The sequence below is a fragment of the Simochromis diagramma genome, unplaced genomic scaffold, assembly GCF_900408965.1.
Source record: "Simochromis diagramma unplaced genomic scaffold, fSimDia1.1 OVJJ01000685.1, whole genome shotgun sequence".
Taxonomy (NCBI): domain Eukaryota; kingdom Metazoa; phylum Chordata; class Actinopteri; order Cichliformes; family Cichlidae; genus Simochromis; species Simochromis diagramma.
In genome coordinates, this window is record NW_024387477.1 from 15,865,960 (window position 1) to 15,888,611 (window position 22,652).

At 40.6% G+C, this 22,652-nt stretch overlaps 2 protein-coding genes across 5 annotated transcripts; one reads left to right on the top strand and one right to left on the bottom strand.

Moving 5' to 3' along the window:
• Positions 1-320: 320 nt before the first annotated feature.
• nox1 (NADPH oxidase 1) lies at positions 321-7,961 on the top strand. The gene is made up of 13 exons (XM_040015197.1): positions 321-621; positions 798-893; positions 1,812-1,922; positions 2,592-2,676; positions 3,402-3,547; positions 3,978-4,171; positions 4,261-4,387; positions 4,468-4,560; positions 4,640-4,881; positions 6,301-6,463; positions 6,755-6,901; positions 7,023-7,147; positions 7,773-7,961. The coding sequence occupies exons 1-13, from the start codon at positions 577-579 to the stop codon at positions 7,897-7,899; spliced, it is 1,701 nt and encodes a 566-aa protein (XP_039871131.1). The 5' UTR covers positions 321-576; the 3' UTR covers positions 7,900-7,961.
• Positions 7,962-8,720: 759 nt separating this feature from the next.
• cstf2 (cleavage stimulation factor, 3' pre-RNA, subunit 2) lies at positions 8,721-22,594 on the bottom strand. 4 transcript variants are annotated; one of them, XM_040015200.1, is made up of 14 exons: positions 22,461-22,594; positions 22,134-22,212; positions 21,849-22,018; positions 21,624-21,760; positions 20,715-20,834; positions 20,453-20,581; positions 17,601-17,718; positions 15,356-15,415; positions 11,262-11,361; positions 10,571-10,767; positions 10,363-10,487; positions 9,660-9,743; positions 9,121-9,263; positions 8,721-9,001 (listed from the first exon to the last, which is right to left on the bottom strand). In XM_040015200.1, the coding sequence occupies exons 1-13, from the start codon at positions 22,555-22,557 to the stop codon at positions 9,138-9,140; spliced, it is 1,542 nt and encodes a 513-aa protein (XP_039871134.1). In that variant the 5' UTR covers positions 22,558-22,594; the 3' UTR covers positions 8,721-9,001; positions 9,121-9,137. The 4 variants fall into 4 exon arrangements, with proteins under 4 accessions (XP_039871134.1, XP_039871133.1, XP_039871132.1 ...); XM_040015199.1 differs by having other exon boundaries at positions 9,111-9,263; XM_040015198.1 differs by having other exon boundaries at positions 8,721-9,263.
• Between the last annotated feature and the right edge of the window lie 58 nt (positions 22,595-22,652).

Here is a 22,652-nt window from a genome sequence, read left to right on the forward strand (position 1 = left end):
TATTTTTGTGTCTTGTGTAACACACAGGAAACTGAGAACTAGCCTTATTTTTGATGTTGCATTAAGGAGACTGACACTGATGAGCTTCTATTTTATTGAAGTGCTTTAAAAGTCATTCTTATTTTTTAATGTTTTGTCCTGTTAAAACAGTGCCTTCACTGCTACTACTGTGTTACTTGAACAATAAATAAAATTATATCTGAATATTCAGGCTTGCTTTTGTTTATTTTTCTTTTATTACATTTACATATACAGTAGTACACCTTTTCTTGCCATAGAACAACTTGCATAGCCGATCAGCGAAGTGAGATATATCGTATTGTGCAACATATACTTCCTCATTCCTGCCATCCATGACAGTTGATCCAGTTTCCGGGAGGTAGGAATGCGATCAGCAAGACTCAGGAAAACTTCCTGAACAGCGCAATTTCAGCCACTGCTGCTTTTGTTTCCTTGTCTCATCACCATCACACACCTGTAAATGAAGGAGGAGTCCAGACTAGCAGGGATGAAATAAAAGTGCCAGCAGCTTAAAGGATGCAGTGAAGCTGCTCGAGTCGAGATAAAGAGCTGAACATGGCGAACTGCATTGTCAACTACGGCTTTTCAGCCTTCATACTGGTAAGTTTTTCATATTCACACGTTTGCGATTTCATTTTTCAACGGAGGGGTTTTGTAAACGCAGATGTGGGACATTTACGCACAGCTTTTGCGCGCAAAGTCACGTATTTCAAATACATTTTTTCAATGCTTGCAACCATTGTGTGATGGAAACATTGTTCTGGTTATGTTTGCAGTTTGTGTGGATGGCCATCAACATCTTCCTTTTTGTGTATTTTTATTTCTTCTACGACTTGGGGCCGCAGTTCTTCTACACGCGTCATCTTTTAGGGGTGAGTAAAGGTCTTTGTTATGATGCTCGGTTCATTACTTTTACCAAAAACAATTACTGCTTCTCTTCTTTAAGTGAACTTAAGTTCAGACGAACGGGGATGTAAATAGCTGAGAACAGCAATGGTGTTGAGCTTTTAACTTAAATGCTCTGTGTCCAAAATATATGTTAAACTGCATCAACCCTGACAAGTACGAATTACAATAATATAGAAGAAAAGCGAGTTTATGTCACACATAGACTATTTGTATATATATATATATATGTTTTCCCCTTTATGTATAGTGCGTCGTTTGGAGAGTGTTGTCTGTCCCATTCTTGTAAAGATGATCGTTTTTGAACGTCTCTTCAACCGTTCATCTCCAAGAGATTAAGCTAAACTGTCAGAGAAACATATAATATAGCAATAAAAGTACGTTTGTTTGTAACTTCGATCTCAACTGATTTTTAAATACAGTGTAAAAACCGCATATGACTCAGAAGCATGTACCTTGATCTGCCCATAAGTTGCGAGATGTGGAGGCAAAATATTCTTCTTTTTGCATAAATGTCTTTATTACACACAGAATGTATTTTAATTCATGTAAACTGCAACTTGATGTGTTCAAGCCCCATGCAATCACACAGAAGTACTTCTTAGAATGTTGCCATATTAAAAATTCAACATCGTTGGACCCCAAATGGTTATTTAAATAAGCAATGTGTAAAATATAAGAGGGGAAATTTCTCTAACTGACAGCAGACTTTTTTTTTTAGCAACAGTGAGAGGCCAGGTCCAGCAATAAGGCAAATGTGGTGGAGGGTAACGCCTTTAAATGGAAATAGGAACTTAAGTATATAAAAAAAAAAAAATGCAATGACTATTACCCTCTGTGATTTTCGTCAAATGATGCTCATATAAAGATGCTTTTTATTTTAGTCTGCTTTGCCTTGGGCCAGAGCTCCTGCAGCTGTCCTCAACTTTAACTGCATGCTCATCCTCCTCCCAGTGTGCAGGAACTTGCTGTCTCTGCTCCGAGGCTCTTTTGTGGTAAGTTCCTCATGTTTTCATTAGGGATGGACCGATCCGATATTACCTATCGGTATCGGTCCGATACTGACCTAAATTACTGGATCGGCTATGTAAAAATGTAATCCGCATTAACAGGGAAGGGGGGGTACAAAGAAATACTCTTTTTTTTGTTATTCTCATGTCTTGCTTTTAATAAATAATTATCTGAATCTAACAACCAAAGTTTTCATCTGATGTAAAATGTATAGAAGTCCATTATTGTATATAGTAACGATTAAGTCTAATAGTTCGTAGGCTATAGTACGTTTTTCTTTGGGAAGGTACCATCTGTGCTGGCTGCAAAAATAAACCCCCAAAACTGGTCAGGTGGCCACCCACAACCTCAGACACCAGTAACCAGCATAACAATGTGGTGCACTCGTAAGCCGTCCTGGAATCAAACCCCTGACATCTCATGTCTGTTTTGTGATGAGTTTGCATGTTCTCTGCATGCTTGTGCAGGTTTCTCATGCTGTCAAACTATGTAAGGTTCAATTTGCTTTGTGCTTAGAGCTTAAATTACTTTTTACTGCTCGCTGAGATTATTACAGAGAAAGGATAACTCATCAGGTTGAGTAGCTTTCTGTTTTGTAAGAATGTCACTCCCATGTTTTGCCATTCACTCCCTTTCTTTCTTTGTCTTTTCAGCGTTGCAGCAGAACAATGAGGAAACAATTGGACAAGAATTTGACTTTCCACAAGCTGGTGGCATACATGATCGCTCTGATGACAGGTATGTAATGGTGAATTTAATTTATATGGTAAACGCAATGTAAGGTGAAATTGTGCGTCTGTTCCTCCTTATGTATCTTATGTCTCTTTTAAGTAGATATTGGAATAAAATCTGGCAATATTCTTCCGTTTAAAGATGACATTTCAATGTTGTTTCTGTCTATTTTTGTTTTGTTTTTCAGGTGCTATAGTTGTATAGTTGTGCTATAGTCATAGCGACATGAATTATGCTCCAACAATAAAAGACAAAGAGACAAACTTCTCATTTTCTTTTCAAAAACGTGCATGGGTGTGGTTAACTATTCGCCACACACTGCAAATGTGCCTACATGAGTGATAAGCACATGTTTACTCAAGTCTCACAGTAAAACGTATCTCAGTCTATTGTGAAGTTACAGTAAAACTGACAGAAAGATTAATTTTTTTCCCTTCCTTCCCTCAGTCACGCAGCCACACACACAACACACACAACAAGTCAACAAGTGATATGTAAAGATCTGCAATCAATTTTGGCAAGACAAGTTACAGGGAAATGACTAAGAACATATGATAACAAAAACCTTTTCTCAAACGAGCGACTGCAAATATTTGAAACTCAGAAAGCTTGAACTGTTTCCTTTGATCAACTTGTTAAAAACACTTTTCACACTTTTTTTTTTTTTTTTGCAAACAAATACAAAACTACACAAAGCAGCCGTGACGTGTCTCCTCTGTGTCTTGTCACAGCTGTTCATACGATCGCTCATTTGTTCAACCTGGAGCGGTACAACAACAGTAGACAAGGTCTTGACGACGAGCTCAGCACCGCTCTGTCCGATCTGGCTGACACAGAAAACACCACCTACCTGAATCCAGTCCGTATAACCAACCTTGTAAGTCATCTACTGATTGCTCCGAAACTGACATGAAATGAAACGCATCTCTCAACAAATACAGAGCTTTGCATAAAACAAATAACAGGACTCATACTTATCATTTATCAAACTGCAAAATGTGGGGGTGCCGCTTTCGCTCACAGGTGGAGCAGATGACCGCGTGTCTCATGACTTAATGTAGTTAGCCCAGGTTCATTTTTGACCTGAGACCCTTTTACTGTGTCTAATGAAGACAAAATAATAATACAATTTAAATAAAACAACTTATAAATGTGCCGCTTGCAAACTTAAAGGGGAGTTCTGCTCTGCTAATGGATCAGCTGGAAACTGTTGATGCCAGTCCAATAATTAAATATGGGGATACTCCGTTGGACATGTGAACACTGTGACCAAGACCTGAAAGCTCACGCGCCTGCTTGTGTCTCAGGATCCTCAGCAGATTCCCACCTACTTTGCCTTCACCACCATCGCCGGCCTCACTGGTGTCGTCATCACTCTCGCGCTCATCCTCATCATCACCTCCTCCATGGAGGTCATCAGACGCAGCTACTTTGAAGTGTTCTGGTACACGCACCACCTCTTCGTCATCTTCTTCGCTGGTCTCGTCTTCCACGGAGCCGGGTACGAGACAGGCTTCAGCCTTTGTTGACTTTGGCTTGCGTGTTGTTATTTTTGCAAGCAGGTTTCATTTGTGCAATTTGCACCTGCAGGCGCATTGTGAGGAGCCAGCAGAGGACAAATCCACCGCACAACACAACTTTCTGTAAAGATCACCCTGATGACTGGGGAAAGATTCCTGAGTGTCCCATCCCTCAGTTTGCAGGAGGGTTTCCACAGGTTTGTCCTTTTGTACAGAGAGTAGTAAATTAAAACCTTCATCAGTGAAACTTCATTAACCTCTTCTTGGTTTTTTTCAGACCTGGATGTATGTGATTGGCCCGATGGTTATTTATCTCTGTGAGCGCCTGGTTCGTTTCATTCGTTACATGCAGAGAGTACAATACAAGAAGGTATGCTAGACTCGCATTTCACCTGCTGCTTCTTCCACTTTTTTTGCATGGGATCCTAATCCATGTGCTTTGTCTTCAGATTGTCATGCGACCCTCTAAAGTGCTGGAGCTGCAGCTGATAAAGAATGGTTTCAAAATGGAGGTGGGTCAGTATGTCTTCGTCAACTGCCCAGCCATCTCACAGCTGGAGTGGCACCCGTTCACCATGACGTCTGCGCCCGAGGAGGATTTCTTCAGCGTCCACATCCGCTCGGCAGGCGACTGGACCGACAAACTCATTGAAATCATGAAGAAGGTACCAGAGGGAGGAGAGGGGCCCAAGTGAGTCAAACAATCTGACCTTATCCAATCTGTTACTGTAGATGTTTCATGAGGAGGTAACTATTGCTACCTGTAATTTGTTTTGTTTTTTTTAAGCTTCTCATTTTTCTGGGTAAAATCAAAACTATTGTTTTTGTCTAAAACTGTAACAACACGCAAATACGTGACTCTGAAGAAAGAGTCCAAATGTCAAAGCATCTCTGAGCAAGATAACAAACTCGGATTGCATCAGGTGATCCCAGCTTCAACTTGTATACAGTGTAAGCGTGCAGAACTGTGTACAAAGTATCCGGACTGATGCCATTATTAAACATTTTTAGGAGAAATCAAATTTCATGTTTCCAGATACTTTAATGGAGGCTGTTAAGCCAACTAACCCACATATATGGAACGTTTATTCACTGTAATGAGATCCATGGTAACTAAGTTTTCTCACAAGATCAACATTGCAGCTTTTTTCAAGGGTTTTTATTGTACCAGTTTGCACTTTGTTACAGTGTTGTCTTTTAGAGCCAAGGATCAAACGGTATTTTTGAAATCTTTGCAGTGAGATTACAGTTTCACTCTTTGTATGAATGAGTATTGTGCATGCATAAAAAGAAACAGCCACTGCAATTTAGCTGAGGTTAAAAAGGGTGTGGATTGGTATGTGGCATTTATCCAGATTACCTACTTATACAAATTTAAAAACCGATTTCCCAGCAGTCGTCTCCAAAGTTCAGGAATGCAGTTTGAAACTTAGGTGAGACGGACAGAGTCGCCCACAAAAATGCACAATAAGTGCACGACATAGCAATATCAACTTTACAATTAAATTTGGTCTGAAATAAAGGGCTTTAATTAAATGGGACTGCTAAGTCTGACATTACTCGTGTGTTGCAAGGCTCACTTATGGCTATGATTGTCATGTTAGTTAGCTAATATAACAAAGACAGATGCTAATAAATGCATATTTGAAATGAATTTGTGATTGCTCATGTGAATTTTGACACAGTCATAAATGACACTCATGTTTCAGACAAATTCCCTAGTTACACCAAAGAGTTGGTTTAACGAGTACTACTAGTACTTTAATTGTTTTTGATTATTGCTAAAAAAAATTTGTCATTCTGTTACGTAACTGGAAAAATTGTGTTGCCATTCAGAATAGTACATCCTCCAAACAAACAAACAAAAACTGAAGATTACAGCGTAGCAATAAGCAACAATACATGTATATTTAAACTATAACAAGCCTAAGTGGGAGCCTTGGAGTGCGCCACAGGAAACCGCAAAAAATCAAAACCTTTACAAACTGATACCGACGTCCAAAGTCACATCCAGCAACTCGTTTCTTGACGACCTACAACTAGCTCTTTGAAGACATCTCAAAACCTGTAGTTTATTTTTCTTGTTAAAAAAAATTCTTTTTGCCCTCAGGTTGGGCGTGGATGGACCTTTTGGCACAGCCAGCGAGGATGTGTTCGACTACGAGGTCAGCATGCTGATCGGTGCTGGCATCGGCGTCACTCCATTTGCCTCCATCCTCAAGTCCATCTGGTACAAGTTCAAAGACTCTGATCCTAAACTGCGCACCAGGAAGGTAACTTAACCCAACTGCTCCCCATCAGCCTGTTTATTATGAAATAGATGAAACCAATTCATATAAAGAGTATTTCTTTATCCCCAAGGTTGGGACAACAATAACCTTAGTGTTGGTTACTAAATGCTTTTGACCTTATGTTTGTGTGAGATCAAACCAGCTCACTTCTTCTATTCAAACCTAACACAGGGCCTTCAATTGTCCTGTAAATAAAGACGCTTGTGTTTGAAACAGCACACCCATGCCAGAGGATGAGTCATTGTTTAACATGCATTTGCTTCCTGGTTTCAGATTTATTTCTACTGGCTCTGTCGGGAAACGCACGCCTTTGAGTGGTTTGCCGACCTTCTACAGGTGCTGGAGAAAGAGATGGAGGAGAGAGGCATGGGGGATTTCCTCACCTATAAACTCTACTTGACTGGATGGGATCAGAGTCACGTACGTGTGTGAATCAGTCATCAACCTACTCCACCCTCAGACCAAAGTCCACAACAGCAGTTTGATGTCATTTCATCTCAAGCTCAGTGGGGTTTTTTTTCTCTCCCTCCTCCCTCCACAGGCTACTCACGTTATGGTTCACTTTGATAAGGACACTGATGTAGTCACTGGGCTCAAACAGAAGACTCACTATGGCCGGCCCATCTGGGACAAGGAGTTTGAACAAGTCCGCAAAGAGAACCCCACGTAAGCTTAAAGAAAATTCTCTGGATTCAAACGAGTGCTTAAAAAGACTCAGAAGAACAAGAACTTTTAAAAAGTTACCTTAAAGCTTTGAAAATTTAAATATTTCAGAGCAAAAATGCCATTACGTTCTGTATATTTCTCCAGTTAACTAAAATAGCTCAACTCTGTTGCATTTATATGGCCTGAGCTACCTACTTTTTCATTTCACTGATAATAAAGATAATGATTTTATAAATTCTCGCACAGTGAAATCTGCTTATTTCAATATGTTGGGTCTAATAATATTAATGTAAAGATGATATTGTCTCAAATGTCATCTTAATAATGAAATAATATTTAATATATTGTGCATTACACTTGAGGGAAAGACTAAAAAAGTTTCATTTTGTCATTATGGATTATTAAGTCAGAATTAATAGGCTTTGACCTTTTAAACTGCTTAAATATAAAGTCTACAACATAAACTACACAAAAACTGCAGGAGGCTGAATCCACTGTGTGTGTTATTGATTGTAACAGCATGTAGAATCTGAAAACGAGCACGTTTTCATAGCTGTAAAATAAATGAGTGGAATAAAAGTTTGAATGATAAAGCAGCTTTGTTTTGTTTTTCTGTGTGTTTTAGGTCCATTGTGGGAACTTTCTTGTGCGGCCCTGAAGCTCTGGGGAAAGTCCTGGAGAAGAAATGTGCCAAATACTCAGACGTGGATCCTCGCAAGACCAGATTTTACTTCAACAAGGAGAACTTCTGAGCAAAAAAAAAAAATAAGCAAACGAGAGAAAAACAGGAAGCACGTTCACATATTTCAAAGGATAACAATCAGTTGGAACTTTGTCTCGCTTCAGAAGAGAAATGTCAAAACATCGAGGAAAACCAGTGTGACAGGACGAGTGTTTACAGACCTTCCTCCATCTACTCTGAAGGGAGTACAGAGGCATGTTGGGTCATTTTAATCAGTGGTGCTCAGGGATTTGCCCCATTTTTTTCCATTGTGAAGTAAGGAATCACTGAGGCTACATATATATATTATATATATGTATATATTTGTGTCATATTAGGCTGCATTATTGTAGTACTTGACTAAAGTTACAGGGACGATTTATGCTGTTATTAAGATGAGGACCTTGGTTCTTAGATCTACTGAATATGAAGGTGTTGACAGAACGTGAAAAACTTTTACTTTACAAAATACTCACAAATGGAGTATATTTACTATTCATTATGATCTTATAATCGTTTATCTTCCACTCAAGACAACTGATTACACGGCTGATGCACGGTTTCTACTGTATATAACCCATTCTTTGAATGCATGCGTGTAACAGGACACAAAAAAAAATTATTTTTCTTCGCAAGAGTTTACCAGGAAACAGGTTTACTGGAAAAATATGAGGCGCAATTACGACCTCCTGTATTCGAGCGTTTCCTTATCAGAAAAACGTGAAAGATAAAACCATGCCAGTCATTAAAGTTAGTGGTCAATGATCCTCTAAAGATGTGGAAGAAAACAATTCACCTGCTGTTTTTCTTGTAAATAATTTCTCATGAATAAAAGAAAATAAAGGCAATTGGTGTGTTTTTGTTGTTTTATTCACAAAACAGCTACAACATAACAACAGTTGGCTTTTCTAGGGGAAAAACAAAAACGTGACATTCTTGCTCGAGCTTTTATTCAAGTTCAACATTCACCATAGAGAGTGACTTTTTCTTGCCTCCACATGAATCAATGTTACACAAAACAAACATTATGATTTAAAACAAAAAGAACAGGTACAATATTCCAGACTAAGATGGGATATCTTCAGATCTGTTCACACTTTGCAGCCTGGTCCGAGTGGGGCAGACAGGAAATTCTGACATGATGAAATGGGGGGGAAAAAAAGGAGGATGTCACAACATTTCAAAAACCTTTGACTCTAGCGCTAAGGTTTTATTTGCGACTGGAAAGAAAGAAGCTCTGACTTTTCAGTACTTTAATCAGTCAGACCATCAAGGGGCCCCACTCGCCGTCTTCTGAATCTGCTCTTTGAGGATAAGGATGCTCTGCCGCTGCTCCGGCGGCAACATTGCGATCTGTTCTGGAGTCAACTGCAAGACCTGCATGATGAGGGCAGCCTGAAAGAGGAAAATGAAAATGTTGCTGAGGACGTTAAACGTGTTTTTCTGGCCAACAAACTGAACAGAACAGTCTAGAACAATCTAATGATAGTGTTCGATAACACAGAAATCATAAAGCTTTGCCAAAAGCGTTTATACTTTGCCAGCTATTGTTCCACAATAACAATAGTTACTGTTCTCAGGTAAGGCAAACATGTGCAATCAATGATCAGGAATGCAGAAAGGAGGCTTTCAGCGAGCTGATAATGAAAACAGGTCATTTTACATGTTACCTGCATGTTAATATAACTCAGTTGGTATAAAATACTTCAGAAGTAATTATACAGAGATATTTTTAACCGACTCATCATCCTGACTGATAAAAATGCAGCCGTGACAAAGAGTGACACTCACCTTCTCTTGATCCTGTGTGGAAACCTGATTCTGACCTGGACTGAAGCCTCCTCCTGATGGAGGAACCCCAGAAATACCAGCACCCTGCAGATCAAATACAGTGTTACTGTAAGATCACAGTTCTTCACCCATCAATGATTATCCAGACAGCACAGATTTCTCTTGTATTTTGCAGATTTTCGTGCTTTTGTAAAAGCTGCCTATGAAACAATTTAGAGCATTCTGACTCCCTGAAGTATAGATGAAAACATGGACAAAAATTAAAATAAGAATGAAGTAACGCAAATCGTACAACTGTATAACTGATGTCATAACAATATCAAGACTCATATATATATATATATATATATATATATATATATATATATATATATATATATATATATATATATATATGCGAGTGGTCTTCTTTCGGTAGTTCCCTTTAAGGATCGCAACAGCAGATCTTCAATATCCATCTCACCCTGTCTTTAGCATCCTCCTCTGTCACTACATCCATGAACCTCCTGAGGAATTCATCTTTTTCTAGCAATCCTGTCCACTCTCCCTCCATTTGACATCTCAGCCCTGTCTCTTTAAGTTTGTCTCCAAAACGCTCCAAAAACCTGAGCTAACCCTCTGATTTCTAAACATGCCTATCCTGGCCAATTCCAGTTAAACCAAAACACACAGCTGACACAGACGTGCAGAGATGCAAACGTACCGGTCTTGCAGGTGGCAGAGCATTTGGACCCATTGCATGAGGGATAGGGCCTTGCATTCCTGGTGCTATGGGAACCCTCTGACCCGTAACTGGAACACGAGCATCCATCGCCCTTGGATCACGGCCTGTATAAGGACACATAATCAGATGAATTTACCCTCAAAGTACGAGACTTTCTCAAACTATGACGCCTCATAGGGGCAGGTACCTCTGGCTTCCATAGGGGGTCCCCGTGGCTCCATCATGGGGGCCGCCCTGGGGTCAACCATCATGTTCCGTGGTTCACCCATGGGTGGGCCTCTCGTGTCCATTGGAGGCCTCATATCTGGAGGGGGTGCAACTCCCAACTGTGGCATGTGTACAGGCGGAACTTGGTGGGGGGGTGGAGGTCCCATGTAACCCCGGCTAAACGCACACAAAATAAGAGAAGTTAAACATTTTTAAAACTAACGCAGCACAAGTCATAGTTTTTAGACCATAAAGTGGTCTTTTCTGGTCAGTAGTAGAGTAGAGTAGGGCTTTATCATCAGAAAACCAGTCACAGGAAATTCAATGCATTTGTTAGTGAATCGTGAAAAAGAAACCAACAAAATATACATCTTTCAATTTATATTTTTCCACCTGGGGAATTATTAAAGCAGAAGGCAGCAGATACAGTGAGCATCTCTGTTGACAAGCTGACACATCCATCTTCCATGTCCTGCTGTTTTGTGCAGCCAGAGACCAGACTTGCATTTCAGTTGTTGTTTACCTTTCTTTAATATTAAAGAAAGGTAAACATTTCCCCCAAATCAGCCAGGACAAAATAAAGACTTTAGTCTTGCAACATCAATGACTGGAACAGACACTCCTAAAAGTCACACCCAAATGTATCGTTAAGGTAAAATGGGATGTCTTACTTGGGGTCTATGACCTCTCCAGTGACAGACAGCAGAGTTCCTCCTCTGGGGTCATTGGGACCATCTCCCAGCAGGCCTCTTGGGGGGATACCGCCTGGTCCTTAGAGGAAAAATTCATAAATTTAACCACAACACACACACACAATACAGATGACACACGAAACATCTGCCAGTTAATTAGTGAAAAGAAATGGAGATGTGTCATCATATCGAATGACTTTCAAAGCTGAAATTCCAGTTAAGAAGAACCACGCACACTCCTAAAAAGATGAGTGTTTGCTCAGAAGAAAAAACCTACACAGTTAGCTCAAACTGCACAAAGGTCACAGCAAACTGCCACAGAACAAGGTCACAACACACAGATACATCAGGGACACACACACACACAAAAAGAGGAGGAAGGGTAGAGCATTGTGGTCTCATCAGCATTAATATGCAGATCTAAAGATTTGAAAGCAAATTTATATAAACACAAAACAAGAAGAAGAAAAACTCTGCTCCCACACGTATACACAAAGCTGATTTGAGAGTGTTCGCCTACTTGTGTCTTCTAAGTCTGACATTATTTGGCCATGAAAGCATGGCGAACAGAGGCATGCAGAGAAAAGATCAAGAACAATGGATGTCTCATATTCCATTTATACGGCGTTACAGCATTAAGGCAACAACCTATAATGATGCCATCAGTTAGCTCAGTGCAAATTAGGCTAATTTACTGCACTTAAGCAGAAATATATTCATCACAAATGAATAGATCTTTTTCTGTTGATCTGGGAAAGTTAACGTCTTCTGATTTACTCTTAAGGAAAACGAATTTAGAAGAAACTGATAAGATAAAGATCATCTGGGCTCCTTGTCAGTGTAACGCTACTGTGTTTGTGCAGCAGAGCAGCACCAACTCCATTGTTTACAGTCCTCTCAGTGGCACTTGTAGAAGAGTGTCATGACAGCTAAGCAGATGGTATTCCAGATGTCAAGCAGTTCCAACTAGTTCCTCACATACAGCATTGTTAACTGTGAAGCTCTGTATACACGTATGTAATGTGTTTATATTATATAGAACAACAGCAACTGGTCATATATTCACCTTCAAACATGTCAAGATTATTGCTGGGCACCCGAGTAAGAGCAACGCTGTCTGCGCTGGTTTGAATGAGCAGTTCTCATATTTCGACTAAACCGTGCTTGATGTGTGAAGGGGGAGGTGCCTCACACAAGGGTGCGCTTGTAATGTAATCCAGTTTAATTGTATTTATACATTTTCTAGTCTAACTGACCAAGTGCAGCAGACTATGAATCATGCATAACTATATGTTAATAAAACACTTTATTCTATACATGTAAAGCTCTTTATCTACTTCACTTCTACAGCCGATGCATGCTTTTGGACCGTGCCTGGCGCACCCAGAGGCACAGAGAGGACATGCAACACAGAAAGGCCCCAGCTGGGGCTCGAATCGTCTCAAGCAGAATTTATGGTCTTGCAAAGGTGGCGTGTATGCCGTCTGCTCCACTCCAGGTGCTGCCCCTTTGCCTGCAGTGAGCTCTGTTGTCAGATGGAGGCAGTGTACAAAGTATGTGCTACAACCGGTCTGAGGGTACTTGTATGTTTGAACTGAGCTCTGCGCTACATCTGACTGACCAACAATCAAGGAGCTGAAGTAAAACAGGTACTTAAAACCAATGAAGAGTGTCCAAATCAACCATCGCCTGTGCTTCTCATGCTTTATTTCCTGGATCTTTGAAGTTTTTTTAAATTTCGTCATTGTCCCATTCTAGATCAACTCCACTATTGTTCCCTTCTCTATTACGCCCACTTGTCAGCCAATCAATATTCGCCAGTTGCTTACATCATCTGGTTCCAGAGACATGCAGTGAGGATTCTTGGAGGACTGCATGGAAGCGTGTCTCTTTGTATCGTTGGGATACAAATGGTGACATATCACTCCAGTCACTCTCCAGTGCAGTAAAAGCTATAAACTACAGCACAGCCTGTTAAAAATGTGGATTTTTGGTTTGTTTTTTTTAAACTGAACTGGCTTCAGCCTCACTTCATAAGCGATAAGTGATGCTGACAAACACAAACAAAAGCCAATCAAGAGAGTAGCAAAGCAGCTTCATTGTAATACCGTACCGTCCAGCTTGAAAGCAAAGCCAGCAATTTCATGTCATTATCAAGTGACTAAGCTGATCCTGGAGTAAAAGGAAGGCCAAGTAGTCTCTTTCCATTAGTGCAAATGACACGTGCCTTTTCAAATAATGAATGCTGCTAACACAGAGAGCTCTCACTGTATGAGATATTTCACCGCTTTCATCTTTCTCTTTAGCAACATCCATAAACCGTCTCTATCAATAATAAACATCTCACATCTGGTCTTGTTACCCTTCAGGCTCAACTCTATAGAAACGAGTGGTAGCTCTGTAAAAGTCAGCAGTCAGTGAATATCATTTATTACAATTTTAGAAACAGATCTCGTTTGATAATTAAAATCAAATCATTTTTGTCAGATATCTGCAAGCACACAGGTGTATGGATGAGAAACACCACGCCACTGGCTCGCTGACCCAAATTTACCCACACTGCCATAGCAACAGCGCCACGGCTAAAAATGTAACATAAATAGAGAAAATTTAGAATAAGCGGGCCTTTTGGGAAGAAAAGAAAAATGTCCCGCCACCCCCTCAAAAACTAAGATCGCGCAAGTGTCGAGCAGGAGATCTCATCTGGTCGACATCCATCAGTCTGGATCAACGGGAGCTCAAGTCTCCTTCCAACTTTGCCAAATCTCAAACAGCAGAATCTGCTGATCACTCTGTAATCCCCCAAATAAAGTAGTGACTGAAAGGTTTTAACTTCATTTGTATTCTGTTAAATTTCGAACAGAGAAGCAGAAAAACGAAGGAGACATAAAACTAGCTAAAAACATGTCGAGGACAAGAAGTACAGAAGAAGCTGCAGTTCTGTGGAAATCAGATAACACCCTTTAGGATTCAAGGTCTTACTCTGTAGCCATTACCTGGCCGTGTACCCTGTCTGACCAGTGTTTAGATCCAAACTCAGATGACCCGCCTTGCAATTACACCTGAACTTGTACCGCTATCTGATATTCCCGTGTTACTGTTGTTCCTACAACATCATGATTAATGTTGCTCGAGGACTACCAATACAAATTACACTGCCGTGACGTCATTAGTTTAAGTTAGGCTTCCAGGAAGCAGACAAGAAGAATAAAAAAACATTGTAAAAACAATTCACATAATGTGGGCGGGGTGTGTCACAAAGCTGTCAACTAGGATTTGTTGACACATTTGTCTTCAGGGGTTTCTGCAGCTTTTTATAGTTAGTGAAAACGTAACCCAAACAACTTTTACTGAAACTTTCAGCACTGTTCTGGTGCCTAAAAGTAACCAAACTACAACAGAGAGAGAGATTAAATAAATAAATAAATATAATAACTTATAAAAAATTCAAACAGCACATAAACCCAGGTATCCCAAGTGAGATGGATCCACTGATCCGCCCCAGTCTCCTCTTTACACGTACAATGTTGCATTTTACACTTTGAAGCGGCTGTGATGACGATCCTGGAACAACATTAATTACATGGTTGTAGGAACAATAAACCGGGACGTCAGATGCACCTGCAGGTCACTATGAGGCGGTCTAAACTTCCTTTTCTATCACATAAACGCTCCATGAAATCTCATCAGTACTCCTTGTCATGATATCCATCAAGCTCCCCCGTGCAGGCTGACAAGTAGGCTGAAGGCTGAACACCTGCACCATCTGCACAAACTGGTCCCAGCTGCTATCTGGAGCTGATCAGCCCAACTGTGCACATCTTTACAGCAACAAAAAACTAAACATTGATTTTACTCATGACCTGGTATATTCCTGTGTAGCTGTGGTAGTGCTCTGAGATTGTAATAATTATATACACAGACTTATGAACTTCTCTAAAGGCTGCATGTGTGATGAGTCATTTTTTATTTACAGCGGAAATGCTGTCAAAAATATATGCTGTATATTTGAAAAGTGTCACTGCTTAGCAGGGCTGCGACCTGACTGGAGAACCGAGGAGGTACAGTGATACCTTGAGGCCGCTCGATAGCAGCTTGACCAGACGATCCTGTGGGAGAATGCTGAAGGTTTCCTGAGCCAGCATTAAAGTGAGAAGAACAGGAGACAAGACTCAAGAGGGCAAAGCACCATTTTAGCACGCTCGTGAAATCATCTCATGCACAAATAAAGGTACAGAAGGGTGAAGAAGAGGGAACTTTTACAAAATCATCAAGATGGCATACATCCAAGATTTAAGATAAAACACAAAAAGAGAAGACGATAACGAGGACACATGGCGCATATCGTTGTGGATAAACCTCCACTATTTATATGACTGTGGTGACACCTGCTGATCCAAATGAGCCATGACACGTGCAAAGTTTGGACGCAAGTGGATTCTGTAAGTATTCGGATCCCCTTCCTTTTTTGCAAGAAATTGTCATGTAGATTTAATCTTCCACTAGAGTTGCATGGAACTGCATTTAAAAGGACTCCATCAGCATGAAGGAAAAGATTTTCTGGTCTGATGAGACAAAACCTGAACTCTCTGGGCGGAAATGCAAACTGATTGTTGGGTTCGTGGTCACCTCAAATAATGAGGCTCTTCTTGTTGTGTTACACAGAAGAAACCCCTGTTTTCAATCAATGCCTTGGAACAATTTTATCACAATAGTCTATAGAGAGTTAAATCGACCTCATGTCTCATCTTTTTTTCCCCTCATCCTAGCAAACAGTTTGGATTTCAGGATCCAGTAAAAACAGGTGTGCCTTTCTAATCCATGCTACAGATGGACTTCAAATCAAGTTCTAGACGCAGGCCACGTGTAAATGTGTTTGGGTGCTGTCAAAAGCATGTAAACACAACACAGTTTTGGCTGCCCCACTTCAGAAGGTGGGGAAAAAAGTCCTCACTGTGCAGTTTCACAAATTTTAGATTTTGTAGATATTTTTGAATTTGGTGAATTGCTATTAACAAAAAAAACATGGCCAGCATTTCACAATCAACAAACTCAACCTAAAGTTAACTCCAGTTTATATTTTGCCCTTGGTCGTGCATGCTCTATCTGTGGTGGCTCTAAGCCCCACCAGCGGTCCCTGCCCCAGAGTTTGTGGCCAGTGAGAACCTGTTGGACACTTCTTGTGTAAATAAACGTAAATGTCCTTTTTTTAATTAATGTAAATAAAAAAGGTAAGACCACAGTCTCTGACATCACGTGCCAAAAGCTCTGCGCATCAATGAAACAAAGGAAGGCATTTCCCAAAGGTCACTTTCAGACCAAAAACTGTGTTTGCATGTGGACGAAGGCCAAAACACATGAAAACGAATCACTTTAAAAAACACCGGTGTAAATGCAGAAAAAGACACACCTCAAGAATAATTAAAACAAATAAGACGCACAGAATCTGGGAACCCATCAGCTAATGTCTGGGGTCAATGTTTCAGGCTTCCGGATTAGCCAGCTGATCTCGAGATAACAGATATCCAGGCCACGACTTCCCATTACATGTGCTGACTGTGTCAGATTATGAATGGAGATGAATTTTAAAAAGCAAATATAAGGCTAAATCATCATGAGGCACACAGAGTGCTCCTCTGAATCCTGAACCAATCTACTCACCACATGGAGTGGTGACTGAACAAAAACCCTCTAATAACAACTGGACACCAGAAAGCTTTGGGTACCAAAATTCTTCACCTTCTACGTATTCACATGTGGATGTGTGGTAATAGTAATTACCGGCTACAGTATGACTGCCACAGTAATCATGAGATAACTAATATAAACGACAGATCTCAGCTTTTGAGATTACCGTTTTACAAAGACCAATCTAGAAATAATGCTAATTGTATCCACTTTAAATTAAAATGTATGCAAAAACAGAAAGGGGGTAAATACTTTTTGAATCCACTTTTGTCTAATTGGAAACACTGCACTGAAAAACTGCTTTTCAATTACTGCTGTCTACCGACAAACATTAGCATTATTGGTGATTGTTTTATACGCCAAAGAAAACAGCTAATAAAACATGACAGGTTTTCAAATTTAAGACATGCCTTCATGCAGCTTATTCATTTACATGCTTGGAACATTTGTAACAATTCTAGATTATCGAATGTTTAATGACTTTATAAAGTTAATGTCTTAGAGATATATACCCGCCCTGTATTTATGGTTTGTTTGTGTAACTTTATACTACAAGTGGCCAGAGTCACACTACCACAACCAATTTCACAACTTTTGCCATTTCAAGCGTGCATGTGGTCTGATGATTACCTGGAGGTCCAACTGGTCCCGGTCCAGGCCCAGGTCCTGGTACAGGCATGGGTCCAGGGACAACTCCCATGTTAGGGGGCTGCATCATCTGGGGCGCTCCATTGACATGCATTCCAGGCTGAGGACATAACAAAATAAAAATGATTAAGAAATGAATGGAAATAATATCTCCTGAAACTGTATCTATAAAGAAGAGAACATATGGTGCTTTATCCCCTCATTGAGGACAAAAACATGTTAAGTGACATTTATGTTACATTTCTGTCTGCATGTTTGCTCCATTTCTCAGTCGTTTGAGATCAGACGAATGAATTCAAGCATGGAGCTGGAACTCCTGCCAGCTCTGGACAAGCCTTGTAGCAAAACATCCAATCTACAAGCAGTAGCATTGCCATCAGGCACTGCTTACAGCAGGGGTGTCAAACTCATTTTAGTTAATGGGCCATGTTCACACTGTTTGACAACAAATGGGCCGGACCTCCTCTCCTACAGCACAAAGTATAGTCACATTTATTGACCCATTCACTTACAAAAGAGATAACGAACAGCTTTAAGATGTAAAGAAAAATTAGCACAATTTCAACATTGTGTTGGTGTTTTCAGAGTTAGACTGCTGCTATTAAAATTTACAGCTCACAGTGGATCTACAAAGGAACAACAACTTTACATGTAGGTTTTACCTTTCTATAATTCCACCCTGACCACACCGACACAGGTATTTTATAAAAACGCAGCTTTTTCTATGCGCTTTGGGCGTTTCCCCACACATAGAGCCATTTTAAGTCACTGAAAAATTAACAAATCTCAAACAAATCTCGGTTTCTGTGTAAACAAGGAAACCAAAAATCTTCTCTTGCACTGTCAAAGGTGTGTGCCTTTATCTCCTTTTTGGTATCATAATCTACCCTGTGTTATTGTTGCCCCAAGGCATCTGATTGGCCAACATTTCTACACGGTTGAGGGTTATATCGCCATCTGCTGCTTGACAGTAATGGACACTGGTTTTGTTTTGTTTTTTTCAATACAGCGCTTGTGTGGATGTGACTTTCTTTTTAAACCAAAGCAGAAAATTCTTGTTCTAAAATGTATTAATGGACTAACCCACAAACTGCCATGCCACATGGTGGTGCAGACGTTGCCACGGTTGCCTCACAACAATAAGATTCTTGGTTCAAACCTTCAAGTCATCTGAGGCCTTTCTGTGTGGAGTTTCTGTGTTCTCCCTGCATGGTTTCTCTTGTTTCCTCCCACATCCCCAAAACGTGTAGTATAGTTGAGCAGCCCCCCAAAAATAACCTCCTGCGTCCTTTTCCTAATCACCTTTCTCTAACCTCGGTGAAAACGCTACGAGGTGTGAAGGGGAAGTTATAAGGACTTAGAAATAGAGAAGCGTGGTGCTCAGAAAATCCAAATGCACATACATTAGGCTCTTTAACAATGTGATGGTGCAGTGTTGAAACTACAATGTCCAAAAGATGTATTAAAAATGCACATTTTACTTCACCCCAGAGTGTTCTTATATTGTCGTTTCATCCAGGTCATATAAACAAGAACCACTGGGAAAAAACATCATATCATTACAGGTGCTGGAACTTTAAAGCCTATAAAATGAAAAGCATCTTATTTTCTTATTTTTCCTACTGGAGACTGATCCAACTCATCCCCTCCTCCTTCTTTAGGATTTCTATGAAACTCCCTGTATCCAGCACTTATCCAAGGTGGCTCTAAGTGAAAATTCATTGATGATAATCCTAAAAGCTGGCAAAACAACAAATGCACTGAGATCAATTAATGCAGCGTATGATCAGGATTTAGAGAACATATAAATCTGCACTTCTCATGCAAACCAACTCCTATTCACAGACAACCAGAGGGTTTAACAGAAAAATTAAAAACATATCATCAGGTTATGGAAATGGAAAATGTACTTACAAATAACATTTGCATGATCAGGCCTACTTTATCAGTTATGTTGATCGTTTTTCAGGAACGCTCAGATGGTCCTTCGCTATGACTTATGAGATAAAATTTATCTACTTTCCTTTCATAAAGGTTGCTTCAGCGTATGATCTACTAAAGGGGGTAATAAAAGCAGCACTGAAGCCGTTCCTTATCATTTTGAGAATTCGGATCACCACGGACTACGTTCCTCAGTTTGGAAACTTCATAAGCAAAATGAATCGTATCTTAGGTTAACTGATGATTCCAAACTGGCTGTAGGTGTTAGTGTGAGCGTGAATTATGGTCTTTCTGTGTTAGCCCGGTGATAGACTTGGTGCGTGTCCGGGATGTACCCGGCCTATCACCCACTCTCAGCTGGGACAGACTTAAACGCCTCAAGCAAACTACTTGTTGAGATCTAGAAATATTTTAAACTTTTCACCCCACACATTTTAACACTTCATGAAGCCAGACCAGGACTTTTGGTGGGCCAGACTTTGTGATCCTTTCACCAGTATTTATTCACTCCATGGTAAATTAACTGGTTCATATACAATGCTTTTCTAGGCAAAGCACTTTATACAACATGCCTTATTTGCCCATTCATACAAGCACTTTTTCTACACCTAATTGCTTTCTATCTAACATTCACACATTCATACATCAATGAATGCATCAGAGACCAACTTGTGGCTCAGTATCTTGCCAGAGGATACTAGCCATGCAGGCTGGAGACTGGAAAGAGCCAGACTGAACTTCTAACCTTTTGATTAGTAGATGACCTGCTCTACCTCCTGGGCTACAGCCATCCCAGCAACCCTTGCATGCGTGCACATTTTTCAGGACACACAATGGGAACATTTTGTTGAAGAGAATACACAGTAATATGACAATAGATATGTTCTGCTTACCACAGGTTGAGACACTGGCTGAGACACGGGCATGGTCGGCTGTGTAGGTGGAGAAGTGACTGTCGGTGCTCCTCCGCCCTGTCCACTGGGAATCAGAGGCTGGACTGTTGTTTGACGATGGAGCATTTTCTATACAAGGAGTGAGGGGAACATAAAAAAAAAAAAATACTGCTTGCTTTGGCTTTAAAATGCAGGACAGAATAAACATTTACTGAGTCGAGAACAACTGTCTTCTGACTGTGACTCATCTCTTCATTCTCACCAAGGCTATCTCAGGATCAACAATCCGCATGACCACTTGGGCCTGCAGCAGAGCGTAGGCCAGCTGAGGGTTCTGCAGCAGCATGTTCCGTGCCTCCTGAGGACTGTTCTGCACACACAGCTGGAGGGAGAGAGAGAAAAACATTTTTTTGAAACCAAAGGGATCTGATTTTAGAAACTACTAGAAAAATCTCTGACTACATCCTAAAAGACTTAAAAAACAAACAAACAAAGAAAAAACACTCTGGTTTTTAATCCCACCACCACTTTTTACTACCCACTCATGACTCAGACATAACTCCCTAACAAACAGGCATTAGACCACAATCTGCAGAAATACCACTACTATTAAATCTGGAGCCACTGACTCCAATCAGCATCTGGAGCGTTCCTACTGACACAAGCTTTTGGTGAAACAAATGACTTTCTGAGTAGAGCAAAAGACGTCTGCAGCGTGGTGTTTCTTTGGGCTTAATGAAGCAGACTACCAGCTGTACAAAGACGAGGCTTCACTGGCAGAGCTGAGAGTGGCAGGCTGCACAGCACAGCCTCTGTTAATGAAAGGGAAGGTGGAGCATCTGCATACAGTTAAGCTGGAGGTGATTCAGACTGTGTGAAACATTTGTCACCATCCTTACTACTGACAATAAAAAAAATAAAAAAAAATAAAAAGAGTAAGGAGCCTCATACATACAGTTTTAGATGATGTCATCTGGGAAAACTAACGCTTTACATAGAGCTGAACATAAAGTCATCAAATTAATTCTTAAATGCACCACAGACTACCCATTTGGCAGATGATTCTACTATTGATAAGTTCACCTCTCACCGAGAGTACAGTAAAGAAACCTCAATCTCAAACTCCTCTCTGGAAATGGTTATAAGTGTATATGGGGGGGGGACACCCTACCTTCATCTGTTTCATGAGTTCAAACATCTGCTCAGGTGGCAGACTGGCTACTGCTCTGCTGATGGACTCTGGGGCCTCCTCTGGCTGGATGCTGTCTCCATAAGGAGACTCAATAATGGGGGCTCCTGTTCCCAAACCTGTGCAAGACAAAAATAGCTTGGGTATTGAAACAGATTATGACCAGAAGCTTACCTAAACAAACTCGAGAGGAAATTAAAAACTTACTTTTCAGCTCTTCCTTGTTCTTCTCACTGGCTGCGTTGTCAACACGGAGAGCCCGACCACTAAACTCTCTCCCATTCAGGTTTCGCATGGCACTGAGGGCAGTCTCCTGGTCTTGGTATTCACAGAAGCCATATCCCTTTGGCTTTCCTGTCTCCCTGTCATACACTAACCTGAGTACAAGAAAAGGGAACAATCCACATTTAAGACTGTCTAAAAGGACTTATTAAAACCCTATAAAACGTCTTAGTTCAGAGAGGACCAGGTCTAGCGCTTTCCTTCACTCACCTGAAACTGACAACAAGTCCGACTTCAGAGAAGATGTCTTTCAGCTGTTCTTCTGTGGCTTCATACGGAATATTTCCCACTAAAACAATTAATACACACAATATTTAGTGTTAGTATGACAATAAACATAAGAAGGATTTGTAATTCGAGGCTCCTTTTCTTCCTATTTCTTTTTAACTTTCCCTCGCGCGGTGTTCAGCTAACAGCAACACTAGCCTGACATCCATGTTAGCAAGTTTTGATTCACAACCCGCTTCCTTACATTCTTCCTGAGCACCCAGAGGATAAACTTACCCAAACACAGCGACCTAAAAGCAACAAACTTACCGAACACCGATCGTAGTGACCGGTCAACGGCTGGGTCTCTATTCGCGGCTGCAGCTGCGGCCGCAGCAGCGGCGTTGGCAACAGATACGTTCGCCATTTTGGGGACAGAATTTAATGTTACACCGGAAACTAGAAGGAGACAACATCCGTTCATAAAAAAAAAGAAAAAAGAAAGAAAAAAAGGGGGGCAGG

What these genes read in the sequence shown, in the direction of transcription:
- nox1 (XM_040015197.1), top strand. Translation starts at nt 577, where the DNA reads ATGGCGAACTGCATTGTCAACTACGGCTTTTCAGCCTTCATACTG. An exon ending in TGCTCCGAGGCTCTTTTGTG is followed by an intron (nt 1,923 to 2,591) that starts GTAAGTTCCTCA and finishes TTGTCTTTTCAG; the next exon opens with CGTTGCAGCAGAACAATGAG. An exon ending in CATGATCGCTCTGATGACAG is followed by an intron (nt 2,677 to 3,401) that starts GTATGTAATGGT and finishes GTCTTGTCACAG; the next exon opens with CTGTTCATACGATCGCTCAT.
- cstf2 (XM_040015200.1), bottom strand. Translation starts at nt 22,557, where the DNA reads ATGGCGAACGTATCTGTTGCCAACGCCGCTGCTGCGGCCGCAGCTGCA. An exon ending in GGAGAGGTCATAGACCCCAA is followed by an intron (nt 10,768 to 11,261) that starts GTAAGACATCCC and finishes GTGTGCGTTTAG; the next exon opens with CCGGGGTTACATGGGACCTC. An exon ending in ACCCCCTATGGAAGCCAGAG is followed by an intron (nt 10,488 to 10,570) that starts GTACCTGCCCCT and finishes GTCCTTATACAG; the next exon opens with GCCGTGATCCAAGGGCGATG.